The 18,623-nt window shown below is 40.6% G+C and overlaps 1 protein-coding gene across 2 annotated transcripts in view; it reads left to right on the plus strand.

The window, feature by feature from the left end:
* The window catches only part of LOC126198491 (protein mini spindles), a 170,248-nt gene extending 151,894 nt beyond the window's left edge, over positions 1-18,354 (plus strand). For both annotated transcript variants that reach the window (XM_049934864.1, XM_049934865.1), the window contains exons 29-35: positions 11,592-11,779; positions 11,867-12,032; positions 12,119-12,292; positions 12,376-12,507; positions 12,596-12,764; positions 15,695-15,966; positions 17,775-18,354. In XM_049934864.1, the coding sequence (XP_049790821.1) occupies positions 11,592-11,779; positions 11,867-12,032; positions 12,119-12,292; positions 12,376-12,507; positions 12,596-12,764; positions 15,695-15,966; positions 17,775-17,858 (1,185 nt within the window). In that variant the 3' untranslated portion in view covers positions 17,859-18,354. The remainder of the gene's footprint in view (positions 1-11,591; positions 11,780-11,866; positions 12,033-12,118; positions 12,293-12,375; positions 12,508-12,595; positions 12,765-15,694; positions 15,967-17,774) is intronic.
* The last annotated feature ends 269 nt before the right edge of the window (positions 18,355-18,623 follow it).

Genomic DNA, 18,623 nt, shown 5'->3' on the forward strand with positions numbered 1-18,623 from the left:
AAGCTATTTCATTGAAACACAGTAATTTGTCATTGGTCTCCACTTAAGGTGCATTATGATTTAGTGAAAACTTGCATTGCAAATATCTTATCCAATTACAGGTAATTCGTAATATATTGTGATAAGACAGCAAAATTCTGTTTGTAGTTGCTTACTTGTTCAGTACAATCACAGATAGTGGCTGTATCAGGCAGCTTAATTCACTAGCTTGAAATAAAATAAGGAATGTACAGTGAAACCCTACTTTTACCCTTTTCAAGAGACTTAAAAAAAATAGTGGAAGATAATGTTTTAAGCTGTAAAAGTGTAGGATACCCTTACTGTTTTGCAATTTATGTATATGTACATAATAGGCATCAAAATATTTATCAGGGACTTGTTTATTCTATAATAAAGGTGTATTATATAGTAAAAAAATCCTGATGTAACTGGAACTGATAACTGTCTGGGAAGTAGAAACATTTGACTCAATTTCATACATCATAATCGAAGTTTGTGGAAAGCATTCAGCTGTCATTCATCATGTACACAATGACACACTGCACCAGTTATGTATTATCTCGTGTTTAACGTGACGCCTTTCAAGAATTTTTGCGTGGTATTTGAGTATGTATTGTTCTGTATCTTTTTGTGTTGTAGTCTTCTTTTTGAAGTTATCAGGTACTGTGCCTCCCCAGTTGTGTAGAAAACCACACACACCCAAACTACCACTCACATTGTTTGTGTAACATCACAAAAAATACACGTGTAAATAGTGTAAATACTGCACTTGACAATGAGAATAAATTCTGAAACACATTTTGCTCAACATGAATATATACGTAATTGGCACTGTTTAAACCAAAAACATTTGAGCAACACACAGTGAGTGAAGTTGTCAGCCAGCGCTAAAAGTGGCCGAACGACAAACTCGCACAATATGGTTTGACAAAGGTGCCACGATGATCACAACAATCGTGAACCTGCACATACGCAGTAGAGACAGTTTAGATATTGTTGCGATTGGTCATGATATCTTTATCCAAAGAAACCTAGCTACTCCAATTACACACCACACTGAGTAGAACTACACAGTGCAGGAGATACGACATGAATTGTTCCAACATTTAGACATTTACCGGTTCAAATCAGCTGAGTAGAGCACCCTGGTACCAAGAAACATTATGTGGTTAATGTTTGTAAACACTACTTGATGGCCAACATCATGCCAGCGTCATTTTAATTCAGTTTTTTCTCCACAATTATTTGTTTCATAAAGTGTAAATTGTGGGAAAATTATAAATATGTTGACACAAAATCAAGTGCAAATTAACATTGTGGACCTAGGAAATGTGATGGGAAAATGTTAATTCTGGGAATGTAAAAGTGGGGTTAATACTGTGTGTATGTATATGTTCGATTATATGTGGACTATCCCTAGCAAAGTTGCATTGCATTTACCACTGGTTGCACACTTCAGCTCAAATAGTTATTCTTTACAATTACCCAACAGGGATTGTGGGAACATCACTTCATTTCCCAAGGTTCCCATTAAACTTCAATGAAACTTTCTGTTGCAGTTTCATATGGGTTGTGCAGTAAAGATCCACTTGCACCTCTCAGAATTTGGATGTTTACTACCAACCCTCTTTAAGGACTCCAAAAATTGGATTATTACTTGCAGATTAGTTGTTTTGTTGTCTTGCATGCCACTCCCCATATAAACACAGTCCACTTCCATATATTCCTTTCAGGAAATAGATTGTCTGTTCAGCTTCTCTGTTGTTGACCTAGTGTTTGTGCCACTTTATATTGCTTCTTAGCATTACCCCTAAATATTTACGGCATCCTGTTGATATTTGCCACTAATCTTATAATCTCATAACACTTTTTGTTGGCTTCTAATGTTGAGAAATTCAAGTTAGAGAGAGCTGCTATTCATTGAATTAAGTGTAAATTTTTGATATTCTTCATGGGCCACTCCATTCAAATTCATTGAATGTTTTAAAACATTCCCACATGACGACCTTGGATTTTGCTGAAATTTTGTGTGAACTACTGCACATGATCCCAGTAAATATTGGTAAAGTTACACTTGCGCCATTACAATACATAGAGATATAGGTATTTGACTCCATAACAGAGCTATCAGCAATGTGTCCCTGAGTTTTCAGCAATTTTCAGGCACAATTTCACCAGTAATATTTTTTCAATAGCCCAACTGTTTGTGTACTCTTAATTGAAATAAGTTTTTATGAGCACTAATTGAAATAATAGTTTTTATGAGCAGTGGCCTTATGGATAATTTGAAGCAACTTTCTGTAATCCATCTTGTGTAAATGGAAGAAAGGGACTGTGGCTGGTCAGTGACTTCAGAAAGCATAAATCCAGCAACCATAAATTTATGGAATAATTTTATTCTGCTGCCAGCTTGGGTGCTTATTGGCACCATCTTCACGCCCCTATACAGAAAAAGAGATGAGCTAACCACTCTTTTGTGCTTACACTACAGGAACTTGTGTCACAATGTTTTTCTTGGATAGCTTCACAACAGGAGTGCACACATCTAATGACAACTGTCTCATTTGGGGCACAGTTGATGAGATGTGTAAAAATTATACAATTTTGTTTAGCCCAGTTTTACTAAATGTTTCTGCAAACTCTTGAAAACCCATTTTCTAAACCACCTAGAAACTAGTACTATTTAGACATTCAGGCCTAAAGACATACACACAAAAATAGTCAAGCAACAATCCACCCATTTGTTGTTTACTTTCACCAGTATCAGAAAGTAGGATCTTCCAGTTTCTGTATTGTCAGTGATTGTCTGTGAGATGATGCAATTACTGTGTGTAATTTTTATTGAGATGCTGATCAAGTATGTAAAAAGAGTTTGCTCAAATATTCCACGTATGTTACTTCAGTGGTAGCACCAGTGTTAAATACAAAAACTTTCAAAAAATATTCTCAGTTTGTGGTGTCATAAAGAGGCAGGGCTGGCCGCAGGCAGGAGGAGAAGAGAAGTAGTAGGAAATAGTGATTTTTGCATCTTCTGTTCTGTCACTAAAAAAATTATTTTTATTGCAAATAAGGCAAAACTTATATACAGGGTGGTCCAAAAGTCCGGAAACACCCTCATAAAATTCAAATGTAGTAGCAAACAAGGAAACAAGAGTTCCTACACACGAGGAACGGGAAGGGGGAAACTTTACAGGCTATGCCACCAACATGACGGCCATCTTGAAAGCCGTCGTCTTGGATTCAACTCAAAAATTTCAAATGGGAATGTGGCCGTGTGAAATATCAAACAGATAGAGAATTTCACCAGAAAAACAATGCCGTTGTTATTTTAAACATAGCTTTATTCATTCTCGGGTTATAGCCAGTTACATGTGGCAGTGGTGGGACGCTCGGCAGCAAGTGTGTTATGTGCCGAAGAGACATTACGCCGATGTTACACAGTCCCGAGAGACCCCCAACAGCCATAGGAATGGCTCGATATGTTGTCCATCATGTTGGAATGTTAATGCTATCCTCCGAACCCAGTCCTAATGAACTTTGACCAACACATCTGGCTGAATTTAACCACACACATCAACAATGAGCTGCTTTAGATTATGCAAATCCCGTATTTTCACACAATAAACCAGTGCTTTGACATGACCCCAAAGATAAAAATCCAAAGGAGTCGAATTTGGTGAACGTGATGGCCACTCCACAGCACCCCTATGACCAATCCGCTTTTGAGGGAACTGCACATCCAGGTATGCTCACACACATGTGGTGGGGCTCCATCATGCTGGAAGAATTCCGGAAATGTCCCGTCCTCCGTTAACAATGAGGGAAACACTTCATGCAATAACCTCAGATAACTGTTGAATGTAAACGTACCATCAATAAAAAAGAAGTCCAACGACATTGGCACCCCAGACACCACACCAGACCATCACTTTTTGTGAGTCGACCGTTTTGGAAGCATCAATCCAGTCTGGATTTGGACCAGTATCTGTGATTCTGCTTGTTCACTTCACAATTGATAAAGAAATTGGCTTCATCACTGAACAACACCTGATAGGGGAAACGTGGGTTTATCTGCAGCTGCTGTGTCACCCATTCTGCGAACTGTACCTGACAGTCTGGGTCATCCTCGTTCAGGTGTTGGAACAGCTGAATTCTGTACGGGTGCCATTTGTGCTGCGATAAAATTCGCATTATGGAGGTACGACTAACCTCACATTCTTGTGACAGGCGAAGAGTACTTCGTTGCGGACTCTTGCTAAATGATGCCAACACGCTCACTGTTGTTGCTTCATCGGTGGCGGATTTTGGTCTTCCAGCCTTAGGTTTATTTGCGACAGAACCTGTTGCTCGGAATTTGGCCAAAAGCTTGGAAACTGCGCTGTGAGTGATGGGCTGTCTGGTTGGATGACGACTGTTGAAATCCTCAGCAATGACCCGTGTGCTTCTTTCTCCTGATATCAAGATGATTTCAATGCGTTCTTAATGTGTTAAGGACATTTTGTAACCTGTAAATAAGGAAACAATGATTAAAACGTTAACATGAGTAAATGATACCTAACAGTTAAACACGTGTAACGTATCAGGCAGGGGATAGTCACTTTGCACCGTTTCAGACTCCATTTTATGACTTCTCAGTACATAATACTCACGCTGCCGAGCATCCCACTGCTGCCGCAAGTAATGGGCTATAACCTGAGAATGAATAAAGCTATGTTTAAAATAACAACGGAATTGTTTTTCTGGTGAAATTCTCTATCTGTTCGATATGTTACATGACCACATTCCAATTTGAAATTTTTGAGTTGAATCCAAGATGGCGGCTTTCAAGATGGCCGCCATGTTGGTGGCATAGCCTATAAAGTTTCCCCCTTCCCGTTCCTCGTGCGTAGGAACTTTGTTTCCTTGTTTGCTACTCCATTTGGATTTTATCAGGGTGTTTCCGAACTTTTGGGCCACCCTGTACTGTTCAAGTAAATGGTTTGTTTCAGCACAGAAATATTGAGAACAAATTCACAATCTTGATCAAGCAATCATAAATTTGCTTGAAAACTAAAATACTTTTGCATCTTTTTAGCTGTACATCATAGCTCAAACCAGGAAAGGACCGCACATGTCCCGGTAGTTATCGTAGTATCGCCTTGACGAGCTGTGTCGGAAAGACCCTGGAACGGATGGTTAACCGTCGTCTGGTCTGGCTGTTAGAGACCAGATAGCTCCTTAGCCGCTTTGTGTGGATTCCGAAAATTTCAGTCCACGGTCGACAACCTGGCCCTCCTAGAGACGGCTATTCAGCGGGCTTTCCTCTGTCAGCATCACTGTATCGGTATCTTCTTTGATATCAGTAAGGCATATGATACTACTTAGAGACACTGTATTCTTGCACAACTGCATCAATGGGGCTTTCGTGGCCGCCTCCCCATTTTCATTCGGTCTTTCCTGTGTCGGCAGTTTTTTCGGATCCACGTTGGTAACACACTGTCTGATCGCTTTGAGCAAGAGAACGGTGTCCCCCAGGGCAGTGTTTTAAGAGTTACCCTCTTTGCCATAGCCAGAAACAGTATAACGTCTACAGTGAGGAGTCCAGTACAGTGCTCCTTGTTTGTGGACGACTTTGCTGTTTTCTGTTCCTCCTCCAGTGTTGCAACCGTGAGCCGTCAGTTGCAGCTAACAGTGCGGCAGTTAGAGGAATGGGCTGCGAAGACGGGTTCGGTTTTCTGCCGATAAGTGTGTTTGTGTTCATTTTAATTGTTCTTGTCGTCTCTTTACTTTGCCTGCCTTGCATATGGGGGATACTGTCCTACATTTTAGAGATACAGTGCGGTTTCTGGGCCTAATTTTTGACTCCAGGTTGTCATGGCTGCCACACCTACGTGACTTGAAAGCCAGAACCCTGAAGGCACTGAACATCCTCAAGTGCCTCAGCCACAGGTCTTGGGGAGCGGACAGGGCGCGTCTCCTTCAGTTTTATCGAGCTTTTGTGCGTTCACGGCTGGACTATGGGTGCACAGTATATGGGTCAGCAAGGCCGTCTTATTTGCAGATCCTTGACGCTGTTCACCATGCTGGGATTCGACTGGCCATGGGTGCTTATCGGACCAGTCCCGTACCCAGCCTCTGTGCTAAGGCTGGCGAACCGCCACTTACCATCCGGCGGCAGCTCCTGCTGGTGCGCCAGGCTTGTCAGTTTCTTGCAGCTCCCAGCTCGCCTGCCACCATCTTGTTGCCCATCCACCTCTGGACCGCCTTTTTTCCCGCCATCCTGGGCTACGTTGCCATTTGGGATCCGTGTGCAACGTGTGCTAGAGTCCCTCGGTGTGGAGTCTGTACAACCCCAAATCCAGGGTTTTAACCGCCTGCCACCCTGGTTACTGAAGAGGCCCGGAGTGATTTTAGATTTATTGCAGTACAAAAGAGATTGCACTCCTGCCAACGTTTTTAATGCGGCATTTTCTGCCATTTCATCTGAGCACCACGACTATGTAGCTGTTTTTACGGATGGGTCGAAACAAGGGGCTTCCGTTGGTTGCTCAGTTGTTTCTCCGGATCGTGTCCTCAAGGTCCGACTGCCTCAGACTTTTACTGTCTTTGATGCAGAATTGTCTGAAATCTTGTGTTCACTGGAGCAGATGAGACATTCTTCCTCTCCTAAATTTCTTGTCTGTTCCGATTCATTCAGTGCCCTTCACTCATTGCAACGTTTGTATCCGGCAGACAAAATAGTCCAGACCATCCAGGATGCACCCCTCGGATCCAGAACTGTATCCCACATGGTCCTTCACACTCTTCCTCATTGCCATCAATGGGCTTGTAACCTCTGTTGTATGTTGATCATCATCTGGCGCAGCTCCCACTCTGTAGCCCACTCTGTAGCATCTGCTGAACCCCAGCTCCAAGACGCCAGCCGATAGGCCTCTTCATGGGCCCTTTTGTATGGCTTCCGGTTTTCTCCCTCCGAAATGTGTGTTACGCATTTTGCCATTGACCCACAGTATACTTCGATCCAGAACTTTATTGAGGCAACTGATGCATAGATGTTGTAGCACAGTCCCATTTCTTGTTCCCCTCTTTTTTTTTTTTAAAAAAAAAAAAAAAAAAAAAAAAAGCTGAAGTAGTTGCCCCAAATTAGACGCCTGAAGACTACGTGCCTGTGGAAGCTTAATGCTCTCCACCTCCTGGCCCACACACCTTGAGATGCAGACCGTGCTACACTTCTCCATCTTAACCGTGCTCTGGTCTTGTCCAGACTAGATTATGGTAATAAGGTTTATGGCTCAGTGGCTCCTTCCACTCTGAAATTACTTGACCCTGTTCTACATTATGGGGTGTGTCAGGCTAGCAGTGTCTTTCCTACTAGTCCTGTCAACAGTCTCCTCGCAGAAGGGGGCACTCTCCCTGCACAAATACAACGGAGCCAACACCTGGTTTCTTAAGTAATCACCATTTGAGAGTTCCCTAACCATCCTGTGTACCCTGTCAGCTTTACAAATGATGAATGTCTCGCCCTTGCGATACCTTCACTCGGTTGGGATCGCTGGTGGGAATGCATTTCACTTCCCTCTGTCAAATTCTCTATCTTCACTCATGGGAATGTGTCCTCTTTATTTCTTCGTACATACCCCATCCCCTTCATTCCACCTTGGATGGTGTCTAGACCAAGTATTAGGAACGACCTATTCCAGGGTCCTAAGGTCTCTGCCACCCCTATGGTCTTCTGGCATCTTGTACATTCCATCCTTGCAAAATTTCCAGGGTACTACCATCTTCTACACTGATGAATCTTAAACAATGGAGGTGGTGGGATACACTTTTACTTCTCTTACTGGCATGGAACACATGATCATATAATGCTACTAGCCATTATCACGGCATTCCATTTTGTTACCCAGGCCTCCCTCCACAGTGTTTTAATATGTACCGACTCGATGAGCAACCTGCAGACTATAGTCCAATGCTACACTCGTCACCCATTGGTGTGCAATTCATGACCTCCTTCTGCCCTTGGCCGTGCAGCCTGCTCAGTTATCTTACTCCAGGTACCAAGTCATGTGGGCGTCCCAGGAAATTAATTGGCTAGCTGTTTGGCTAGAGGTGCAGATACTTACACCCACCACCGCCAATTCCTTTTCATGGTTCCAGGTGCAAATATGGGGATTGAAATCGCATCTCTCTTTGCCCGAAAGTGGAGTGACATCTGGTCCACTGCTGCTCTCAGTAATGACCTCCACACAGTCGAGGAGACTATTGCAGTTTGGCGTCAATTGTCCGTTGTCTTATACCGTCTACTGACTGGTCATGCTAGGCTCTCCCATTGTTTCCTCTTGCATAATGAGCCACCCCACAATGTGGTTGTGGAGCCTAACTGACAGTATCCCATATATTTTGTGGAATGTCCCCTTCTTTTGGCCCTTTGTACTGAGCATAGCCTTCCAGATCCCTTGTCTTTAATATTTGTGGATGATTCATGGATGGTTGAATTGGTCCTCAGTTTCCTTTGTAAGAGGTTTTTATTTTCAGTTATAAGGTTTTGCTCTCGTCCTGGAGCAGGGGTGGTGTGATTGTGGTTCGGACCTCTCTTCATGTTTTCTGAGTCTGGGACCCATGACCACGCCCCCATTCAAAGATCGCTGTTTTATCCATCTGTTTTTCCAGTTCTTAGATTTGGCCTACTCTTTTATGTCTGTTGGGTTGTGTTTGTTTGTTTGTTTGTTTAGCTTCCTCACTTTATAATTTGACCCATGTGATTGGATCTGGCCAGTTTTAACAGGTGCCTCTATTTTCCGCACGTAACTTTTGAATCGCGGAGTGGGACGACCTCACTGTTTAGTCCTGTAACCCCCTCCTTAATCAGTCAATTAATAAATCAAATGGACAGGCATGTTTCAGCTGTATTTTAACCTCCTGACTGTCCCGGGAACTCAGGTTAAACTGTTTTGCTGAGAAATATTATTCAGATATAACTTGGGCTTCCAGATTTTGTGTGTCCATGCACCATCATCCCAATCGTAAACATTGTAGATTTTTTTTCACTACCGCTTGTTAACACCAGCACCTGGATTGCAATAATTTTACTTCCTTATCACAAGTTAGCATTTTTTGCAGTTGCGCATTTTTTACTTTGTGTTGCTACTGGCTTGTGCTCGTGAAGTATTTGCAACATTACTGTGTTGTTTTGTAGCATTTTGGTACAGTTGTTGCAGTATTACATCTACTTGCAATCTTTTAAAATGATTAGTGATTATCCAGTGAAGAAGAACAGTAGGAAGGCATCAGTGTTTCAGAATCTAGTGATAACTCTTTCAAAATTTTGTCAAGTGAGGAAGATATCGATATAGATTGGTATCAGATGAGTGTGTGACATGTTGCTGATCAGAATGCTAATTTTTCGCTACCAAGATTTCCTTTTATTGCTAATCCCGGCTGCATGATTCCTTTTGCCAGTGATGAACTTGAAATATTTGATCACTTTTTTGATAGGGATTTGTTGCAAATAATACAGTTGGAAAAAGCTAAATCTATCAACCAATGTGTTTCAACCACCGGATGTAATGTTTTTGCCGCCATCATATGAAGAACTTTGAATTTCCCTTGCTCTAACAATTTTGCAAAATGTTGTACTGTACATGGCAGCAAGCATATCGGCTCCATTTTTGAGTGACTTAATGTCCTACAAGAAGTTTTGCCAAATCAAGAAGTATCTTCATTTTTTCTGATAAAGAAGGGTTTGACACTGCAAATAACCCAAATCCCAAGTTGAACAAAATTTGGCCAGTTTATCAGTACCTTGAAAATAAATTCAAAACTTTATGTTCCTGAAGGGTAATTACAGTGGATGGAAGTTTACTTTTTTTTTTACAGAGGCAAACCAGGTTGGGAACAGTATGTCCTAATGAAAAGGGCAAATTTGGTATAAAATGCTATGTGCTGTGGGTATCATCTAGCGGATTTACACGGGGAAAGGAAAAATGCTGAATGCAGATCCTATGAATTTTCCGATGTCATTCCAAATTCTTTTGACACTTGTAAAACCACTCCTGAAACAAGGTTGCTGTCTAACTACAGATAGCTTTTACACATCCCCACAGTTGGCAAATTTTGAAGTCCATTGATAGTTGTGGAACACTGAAAACAACCTAAAAAGAGATGCCACAATGCCTCTGAAATAAAAGATTATGAAAGAGGGAAATTGCAGGTGAAAGATAAGGAAAAGTTGTAGTATTGCATTGGAAAGACAAGAAAGATGGGTTACTTCTTTCAACTATCCACAGTACGGATATGGTGGATACTGAAAAAAGGTCAAAGAAAATAATGGAGACATAGCTTGTACTTGATTACGACACAGTAGAATGAGTGGATCGGGGTGATCAGAGAACGGTATTGTACAAAAATACCCAGAAAGCAAGCAATAAGTACTACAAGAAAATCTTTGTCTGTATGCTGGAAATTTGTGTAAGGAATGCTTTTATTTTGTATGCCAAATCTGGAGGGGGAAAAGGACTCCTTGGAATTTCTGTTGATCCTCTTGGAAAAGATAGTTGGAAAATACAAAGCGAGCACAATTTCTCCTAAGCCAGGCCGACCAGGATGAAGACCCCACCCTCTTCGGTTGACAGAAAGGTATTTCCCAGGTTTCATTGAGCCAACAGAGGAGAAGAGCAAACTGACAAGAGTGTGGACAGTTTGCTCCAAGAAGCAGGATGTACGTGGAAAGTGTGACCGGAGAGAAACAAGGTACCACTGCTGCCACCTCCCCCCTCCCCCCCCCCCCCCCTCCTCCTCCAGTGCCAGGTCCCCATGGGGCGTCACACTGTGCTGCAGAATCTATCATACAAAAACTAGATTGCTAATGCCATTCTAGTGTGATTTTTCATATGTATATATCTACCACCTGATTTGTCCTTTTTTAAAATCAAAAAATTTCATCTTGCAATAAACAATGTGTTGTAATGAATATTTGCAAATATTTGTGATGAGCATGAGTTATCTCGAGATAATACCTCTTATCCACTTCCATGTACAATATCTCCTTAGATTTTCAAGTTAAACATATGAATGAGTTGACAAAGGAATAGATTTTCAAAAGAGTATAAAATTACATAGAAGAAATATAGGTACGGTTTTGAAAGTTTTGTGGCAGGAGTAGGTACATTAGGAGGTTAAGGACTTGCTTTTGAAAAAAAAAAAAAAAAAATGGGAAAACCTTTAATAATAGTTTAGTGGCACAAATGTGTCCTTCCACATACAGGTCTACAAAGGACAGGCATTATATACTGAAAGATGATTGAGGTTACATCTTGTAGTCCCCATATCATCTTAAGCAAGGTTGCATTCTTGGCTGCTTGTGATTGTAGATGATGGAGGAAAGGTGCTGTTCCACTGCCTGCCTGCGTAAGTCTGAGACATAAAAAGTTGATCCTACAGTCTGAACATCTTGTTGAGCTTTTTCCAGCAATGTTCCAAGGAAATAGTGTTACTTTTGTTCACTATCACAGTAATTGCATTTTATTATCTATTGTCATTGTGAAAGTGTGCAGCTAGATATTACCTGTTTTTTGTCAAAGTTCCATAACAGGTGAAATTTCTGTGCATTCCAGTTTTTTGAAAAAAGCCACCTCGCCAAGCGCGTCTCAAAGAAGGTACTGCACGATCTTGTGTACCAGCTGTTGGGGCTGCTCGTTGATAGACACCTGGATGAATTGGAAAATGGTGACTCTTTTACAAGAGTTGTTAATGTCATGGTAATGAGAATAATTGAAAATTCTGACCCTACTAACATTACCAGGTGTGTGACTACATTAGTGATGCAAGGTAAGAATAGTACTTGTCCCCAATCTTGCAAGTCAGTATGAGTTCACTCTCTGTGTTCCAGTGCCATGATGAAATCTCTGCACGACTGTGTAGCTAGCACCAATGCATCGGCTCGGTTCACCGAACTGGTTATGAAGTGCTTATGGAGGATTATTAAATTACTTCCCCAATGGGAAGAAGAAACCGATTTTGCTGTTATTTTGTATGACATACATCTGTTTCTGAAGGTATATGATTATGCACAGGTACAAATTTTGGTCGTGTATAAGCAGTTGAAATATTGACTGACTATATTCCTCCCAAAAAAATTTAGGATTTCCCTTCACCGGTGTGGAAGAAACGGCAGTCGGATGTCCCTCTACGCACGATAAAAACATTCATTCATACTGTAACCAAAATAAAAGGAAACAGAATACTGAATTATTTAGGACGCATCGATAATGCCAGTGACTCAGAGCTACATTCCTATTTAATAAAATTACTAAAGGTAATTCACTTCACCTGTTTTAATTTGCATTGATAATTCAGTGTACTTGCAAAATTTCAATGATTTCTTTGATCTCGCTTCAGAATGCGAAACAAGATGATGTGAAGTCATCAACAGAGAAGGATGCTAAAATTCCCAACCGTCACACCAAAGTGCCCTATGGCCAACTCTCGGAGATCTTCAAGAAGATAGGCATGAAGAATCACACAAGAGAGGTGAGAAACTGCAGATGTGTGTTACTTCATTAAATTTCTAAGCAGGACTAGTATTTCAGATCTTAATGATTGGTATTGTTACTGTTAGGGTCTGGAGCTGTTGTACAATTTCAAGGAGCAGTATCCGGATGCTAACTTGGACTCTTTCCTGAGGAAATCCTCACCGCAATTCCAAGACTACATTGCAAAAGGCCTCAAGAGTATAGAGATGGAAAGGAAAAAAGAACCTTTTGCACCAGCAAATACTGTTTTCCCAGGTATTAAAAGTGCTTGCACTTCACCTATCCTTGCAATAATCCAGGCACTAAATTGTGAATTGCAGAGTACTCATATAGGTGTAGATAGATATAGAGGATTGTGCTGGCTACACTGTCAAAATATCAACTAGTCTGAAAGGAAATGTTGTGGGCTCATCAGATTTTGGTTACCATGGTTTGATTGCCTGTGGGAAAGTGTGTGTGCGTTTTGTATTGTGAAATTTAAGTTGTCAAAAATAAGTTTGAGGAAAGTTTGATGAAGCAGTAGAAAATTATGTGCTTCTCTTTGATGGTTTTAATGATGGTAAGTTCTCCAGCTCCAACAAATGTATTAGAAGTAGTGTCAGCATTGTACTGAGCTGAGAAAACCTAAGAATGACCTTTCATTAAAATAAATAAATAAAATTACTGATAAGCTTTCATAGTTAACATTATTCAATAATGAATCATTAACATTTTAGTTCAGCAAGTACTGATTTGTAACTTCCTGGTAAATTAAAAGTGTGTGCCGAACTAGGACTCTTAACTAGAAACCTCACATTTCCAGGCATGACTCACGACCAACCCTCACATCTCTAGTTCCCATGGAGCTACACACACAACAAAGTTTTGCATCACCCCGGATCCCAGAACTCTTGAAGATAGACGTTGACTGTGGATATTGTCACACACAGTCCCTTTGACTATTCAGAGAAGTCACTAAACCTACCCAAAGATGTCGACAACCATGCATGAGCAGCACCTACTGGATGGACGGGGTCAGACAGACAATGAATTCCAGTCATTCCTCCAGGAAGGAGGTACATGGCGCGTGTTGTCTGTAGTTCAACCATGCCCAGACAGTCAATACTGCGATTCGATCACGTTTGCGTTGTCACTGTGTGCAAGGAAGAGCTCTCAACAAGGAAACTGTCCAGACGTCTCGGAGTGAACCAAAGCGATGTCGTTCAGGGATGGAGGAGATACAGAGAGATGGGAACTGTTAGTGACATGCCTCGCTCAGGCCACCATGGCTGCTACTGCAGTGAATGGCTTGGAGGAATCTTGACAGCAACGCCACCATGTTGAGTAATGCTTTTCGTGCAGCCACAGGATGTCGTGTTAAGACTCAAACTGTGTGCAACAGCCTGCATGATGTGCAACTTCAGTCTTGATATCCATGGCGAGGTCCATCTTTGCAACCGCGACACCATGCAGCGCGGTACAGATGGACCCAACAATATGCCGGATGGACTGCTCAGGATTGGAATCGTGTTCTCTGCACCGATGAGTGTCACATATGCCATCAACCATACAGTTGTCGGAGACATGTTTGGAGGCAACCCGGTCAGGCTGAACACCTTAGACATACTGTCGAAGTGCAGCAAGGTGGAGATTACCTGCTGTTTTGAGGTGGCATTATGTGGGGCTGACGTATGCCGCTGATGGTCGTGGAAGGTGCCATAACGGATGTACGATACGTGAATGCCATCCTCAGACTGATAGTGCAACCATATCGGCAGCATATTGAGGAAGCATTCGTCTTCATGGATGACAATTCGCGCCCCCATCGTACACATCTTGTGAATGACGTCCTTCAGGATAACGACATCGCTAGACTAGTGGCCAGTATGTTCTTCTTACATGAACCTTATCAGACATGCCTGGGGTAGATTGAAAAGGGCTGTTTATGGAAGATGTGACCCATCAACCACTCTGAGGGATCTACGCTGAATTGCCATTGAGGAGTGGGACAGTTTGGACCAACAGTGCCTTGATGAGCTTGTAGATAGTATGCCACGATGAATACAGGCATGCATCAAGGCAACAGGACGTGCAACTGGGTATTAGAGATAGCGTTGTGTACAGCTATCTGGACCGCCACCTCTGAAGGTTTCGCTGTATGGTGGTACAACATGCAACATGTGGTTTTCACGAGCAATAAAATGGGCAGAAATGATGTTTATGTTGGTTTCTATTACAATTTTCTGTACAGGTTCCGGAACTCTCAGAACTGAGGTAATGCAAAACTTTGTGTGTATCTCTCATTTCCTAGAAAAGTGGAAATGTGATTATGGGTCCTGAGTTGTGCCCAGATAGCTAAGTCTGCAAGAACAGCACTGGAAAAATGTGACTTTTCGGGCTCAGGTTTATTGGACGTGAAGTTTTCAACTGCCAGGAAGTAACATTATTGTTGAATGTTTTGACCTTACCACCCAAAGTAATTTTCAGTAAACATAATTCAGTAATGAATATGTATGATGAGTTAGATTTAAAACTACTAATTTAGAAAAAAATCTCTCTGAAATTTTCCTTACTGAAGGGAAACTAGTTATTCCGTTACCTTATGATTTCATAAAAGGGAAGATCTGCCTGGATGAACATTGTTACGAGGCATATTTTTAAGGGGCAGGGAGTTCGCATAATAATACAAATTTTTTTAGAACTTCATTCAGTATTATTGTTCGCAATATATAAATGGAATACTTGCTCGCACAAATAAGAAATACAAGAATTGCTGACTTGGAAGGGTATTGAGAGGCAGATTTGGAACAAAGTTTCCTATGACATGAAACTGGCATGAATTTAGAATTGGTAAAGGACTCAACCCATGAACTTAACCATGTTCAGTATTTGTGTGTCATTGCTGTAACTTTTTGAAGAATTTTGTCCTTTCAAAACTGCCATGTGTGGCATGGCTGTTACTAATTCTGACAAAGCATCTAGTAGTGAATGTGTAGATGAAAAAGTTGAGATTATGTTGCTCAAGTCACATAAAATCTGGAAACTCCCTCTTCACAACTGTTGATTGGTTCTCGTCATACATTTTATTTGAATCTTTAGAGTAACATTAATATACATATTGAGTTGCCTCTATTGGGTTTGTAAGAAAATATTTTCTAAAGATGTCTTTGGAGTGCTTGTGGTCACTGTATTACTTTGATTTTTAGTTGAAAGCACAATGAAGGACAAAGAGGTACCTGCAAAGAACAACACACCCAGAGTCGAGAATCTCATAGATGTCGACGGAGATGGCAGGCCCACGTCGAAGGATGCGCAGTATTACCTGAAGAGGCTGCAGAGGCTCCAGGCCGACGCGGGCCTCACACCCGCAAACATTCCACTCGGTTTGACCCTCCGTCAGCAGACGACAGTGTCTGACAATAATATTCCAAACGATGAAAACCTGAATGTGAGGGTACTGAAGGAAAACCGCAGTGAGGTAAGAAATTATGAGCATTGTACCTGCAATTGGGTTTTGTTTTGTGTATTAGTTGCTGGCAGAAAAAATGTGTGTGTGTGTGTGTGTGTGTGTGTGTGTGTGTGTGTGTGTGTGTGTGTGTGTGTGCGCAGTATGGCTTTGTATAAAAGTGTGGTGTTTGCTGTGGTTACCTTGTTCTCATCGTACATATTTGAATTATTAATACCACCTTAAACAAAAGAAGTACGGAAGCTCTGTAATTAGTGCAAGGTAAACAGTAGATTATAAGAAAGCATCAGAGATTGTCACTGCATCAGTTTGGATAGCTGTCTGTAGGTTCTGTTGCTGCTGCGTGTTTCCTAATGTGACGTATTCACTTTCTGTTAAGAGCATCCATTTGTCAGGCTTCATGCCCTGCGCATCTCAGTTTTCATTAGTTCCTTGTTTGGCACAGTAAATGTAAATTCGAAATTTCAAATTTCGAACAGTGAAATTTCTTTTGTCTACATTCACATCTGCCATTTCCAAGTCGTCCTCCTCCTCTTCCTCCTCCTCCTCTTCCTCCTCGACTTCCTATTTTTGGATTGTTTATTTGCAATTACTAGCTGAAATGTATTGTACAACTCAGTCTTTATCCTCTCTTTCCCACTACTGAGCCCAAATTCTGCCCTAACTGAAGTCTATTCTTGATTGCCCCACTACTGCTTACCCTATATTTATCTGACTATATATAATCTTCCCATTTCACTCTGGCATTAAACATAACCAGGTGGAGTTTTTGAAGTTAGTGTTTCAGGTTTTATAGCTTGCCCCCTACCACATTGGCTTCTGACTTTTTGTAGTCAGACTTGTAGAATATGACTCTTTTGTTGATTTTTCAGTCTTTTCCTCTTACTCATATCCCAACTGGTGTTCCCCTCCTGGAGATCCAGATGGATGACTGCAAAGTAATTGTCACAGAATAAATTAGAAATATTTTTTTGCTACTAAATTAACTGAAAACTGCTTCTAATTTATTTTGTGACAACTGCGTGCTGTCGTAGGAGCAAGGACATATATGGCCTGAAATGCTATTAAAGAACCGTCCATAAAATACGTGAAAATGTTAAGGCCCAAATTGTACAATCGTACATTTTCCTAATAATAAATCTTTTAAGTATCTATTCTATCCTACTCGTAATCCATTGTTAAGCTCTTACATTGAATCATTCCTGCTCACACAAATTGTACATTTCAGCTCACACATTGCTTTGCATTGTAATTACATAGGTTCTTGCAAGTGATGATGTTTGGAAGGAGAAAGAGATGGGTTGATGTGTTAATACATAACTTGATTAATTGAAATTGTCCACAATTGTTGCTCAAACCTTTTAAATAATCTTACAGCCAAAATTTCAATGTTCTTCAGTAAATTATAGGTCCTCCTCTTTGAGCATCTGCTACGTAACAATGATTGTATAAATCATAAAAGAAGGAAAAACGACATTCATTACTCCACATTAAGGTTGTGTTTAGCACAAAAAGGAGTGCACAATGCTGAAACTAAAATTTGTAATGACTGACAGAGATATAAACTACCTAACAGCACAGCAAAATTTGAAAACTAACTTAAAAAGTTTCTTTTTGTCAGCTCCTCCTATTCCATAGAATAACTTCTATTACTGTTATGTGTAAAAGGTGGTGGGTGGGAATTACAGATTCGTATATAATGTTAAGCATGTAGCCATATTTGTTGTTTCTTCCACCAAAATTTTAAAAAATATGAACCTTGCATACGAATACTTCGAAACATAGCATGATTCATGTTGAATATTCAACTTACATTGCAGATACTGCCCACTTCGCGGAGTGGAGCAGATGGAGTGGAGAGGCTGAGAAAGAGGTTGGAGGCACTAAAATCTACAACTAAATGAGGCCTGATGCTGTTAACTGTCCATGATTAATTTCATAAAAATTAATATATATATGTAGATAATTTTATATATAGACGGTGTGCACGCGTAATACTTCGGAAAATTATGGCTGTCATAAAGTATTTCATGATGTTATGTAGGAAAATTTTTTATAAAAGACTGAGCATACAGTTATACGATTATTAATTTATTAATGTGTTACATCTATTAATAGTGAAACTTGAGAAATAGATTACATGACTGCTAGGAAGCTCGTGCACGAAAAGGATTATAGTAAGACACATTCTCATTCACTTTATTAAGACTGGAGTGTCTGTTGTGCAATTGGTGATGTGTAACTTATATCTAATTTATTTGTATTTTTTTAATACTTCGGCAGTATTGACCATTGATTCAATCACGTGTAAAGACTTTTTTAATTATTTTACAGCTACATTTTTATTTTGTTTAAATGTTAACATGTTGAGAACCTGTGACTATTTTTGCAGATGGTTGGAAAATAAACTTGTAGTTGAAACTTCGAATAATTTTTTTATATAATGTGGCCCTATTCTAACTTAGTATTGCCTTGTTATGGATGTGTGTTAAGATTCTGTAATTGTATCAGATGATCAGAAAAATGTTAAGTTTTGAATAAGCAACACAAAATTGAAAAATTTGAAGGCTGTGGTTGCGCACAGTCATTCATGGAAACTTCAGGTTGGAATATCAACAATGTAAGGAAATTTCTACTTACTGTAATGACATGTTAAGTTGCAGACAGGC

This window comes from Schistocerca nitens, chromosome 8, assembly GCF_023898315.1.
Source record: "Schistocerca nitens isolate TAMUIC-IGC-003100 chromosome 8, iqSchNite1.1, whole genome shotgun sequence".
Taxonomy (NCBI): domain Eukaryota; kingdom Metazoa; phylum Arthropoda; class Insecta; order Orthoptera; family Acrididae; genus Schistocerca; species Schistocerca nitens.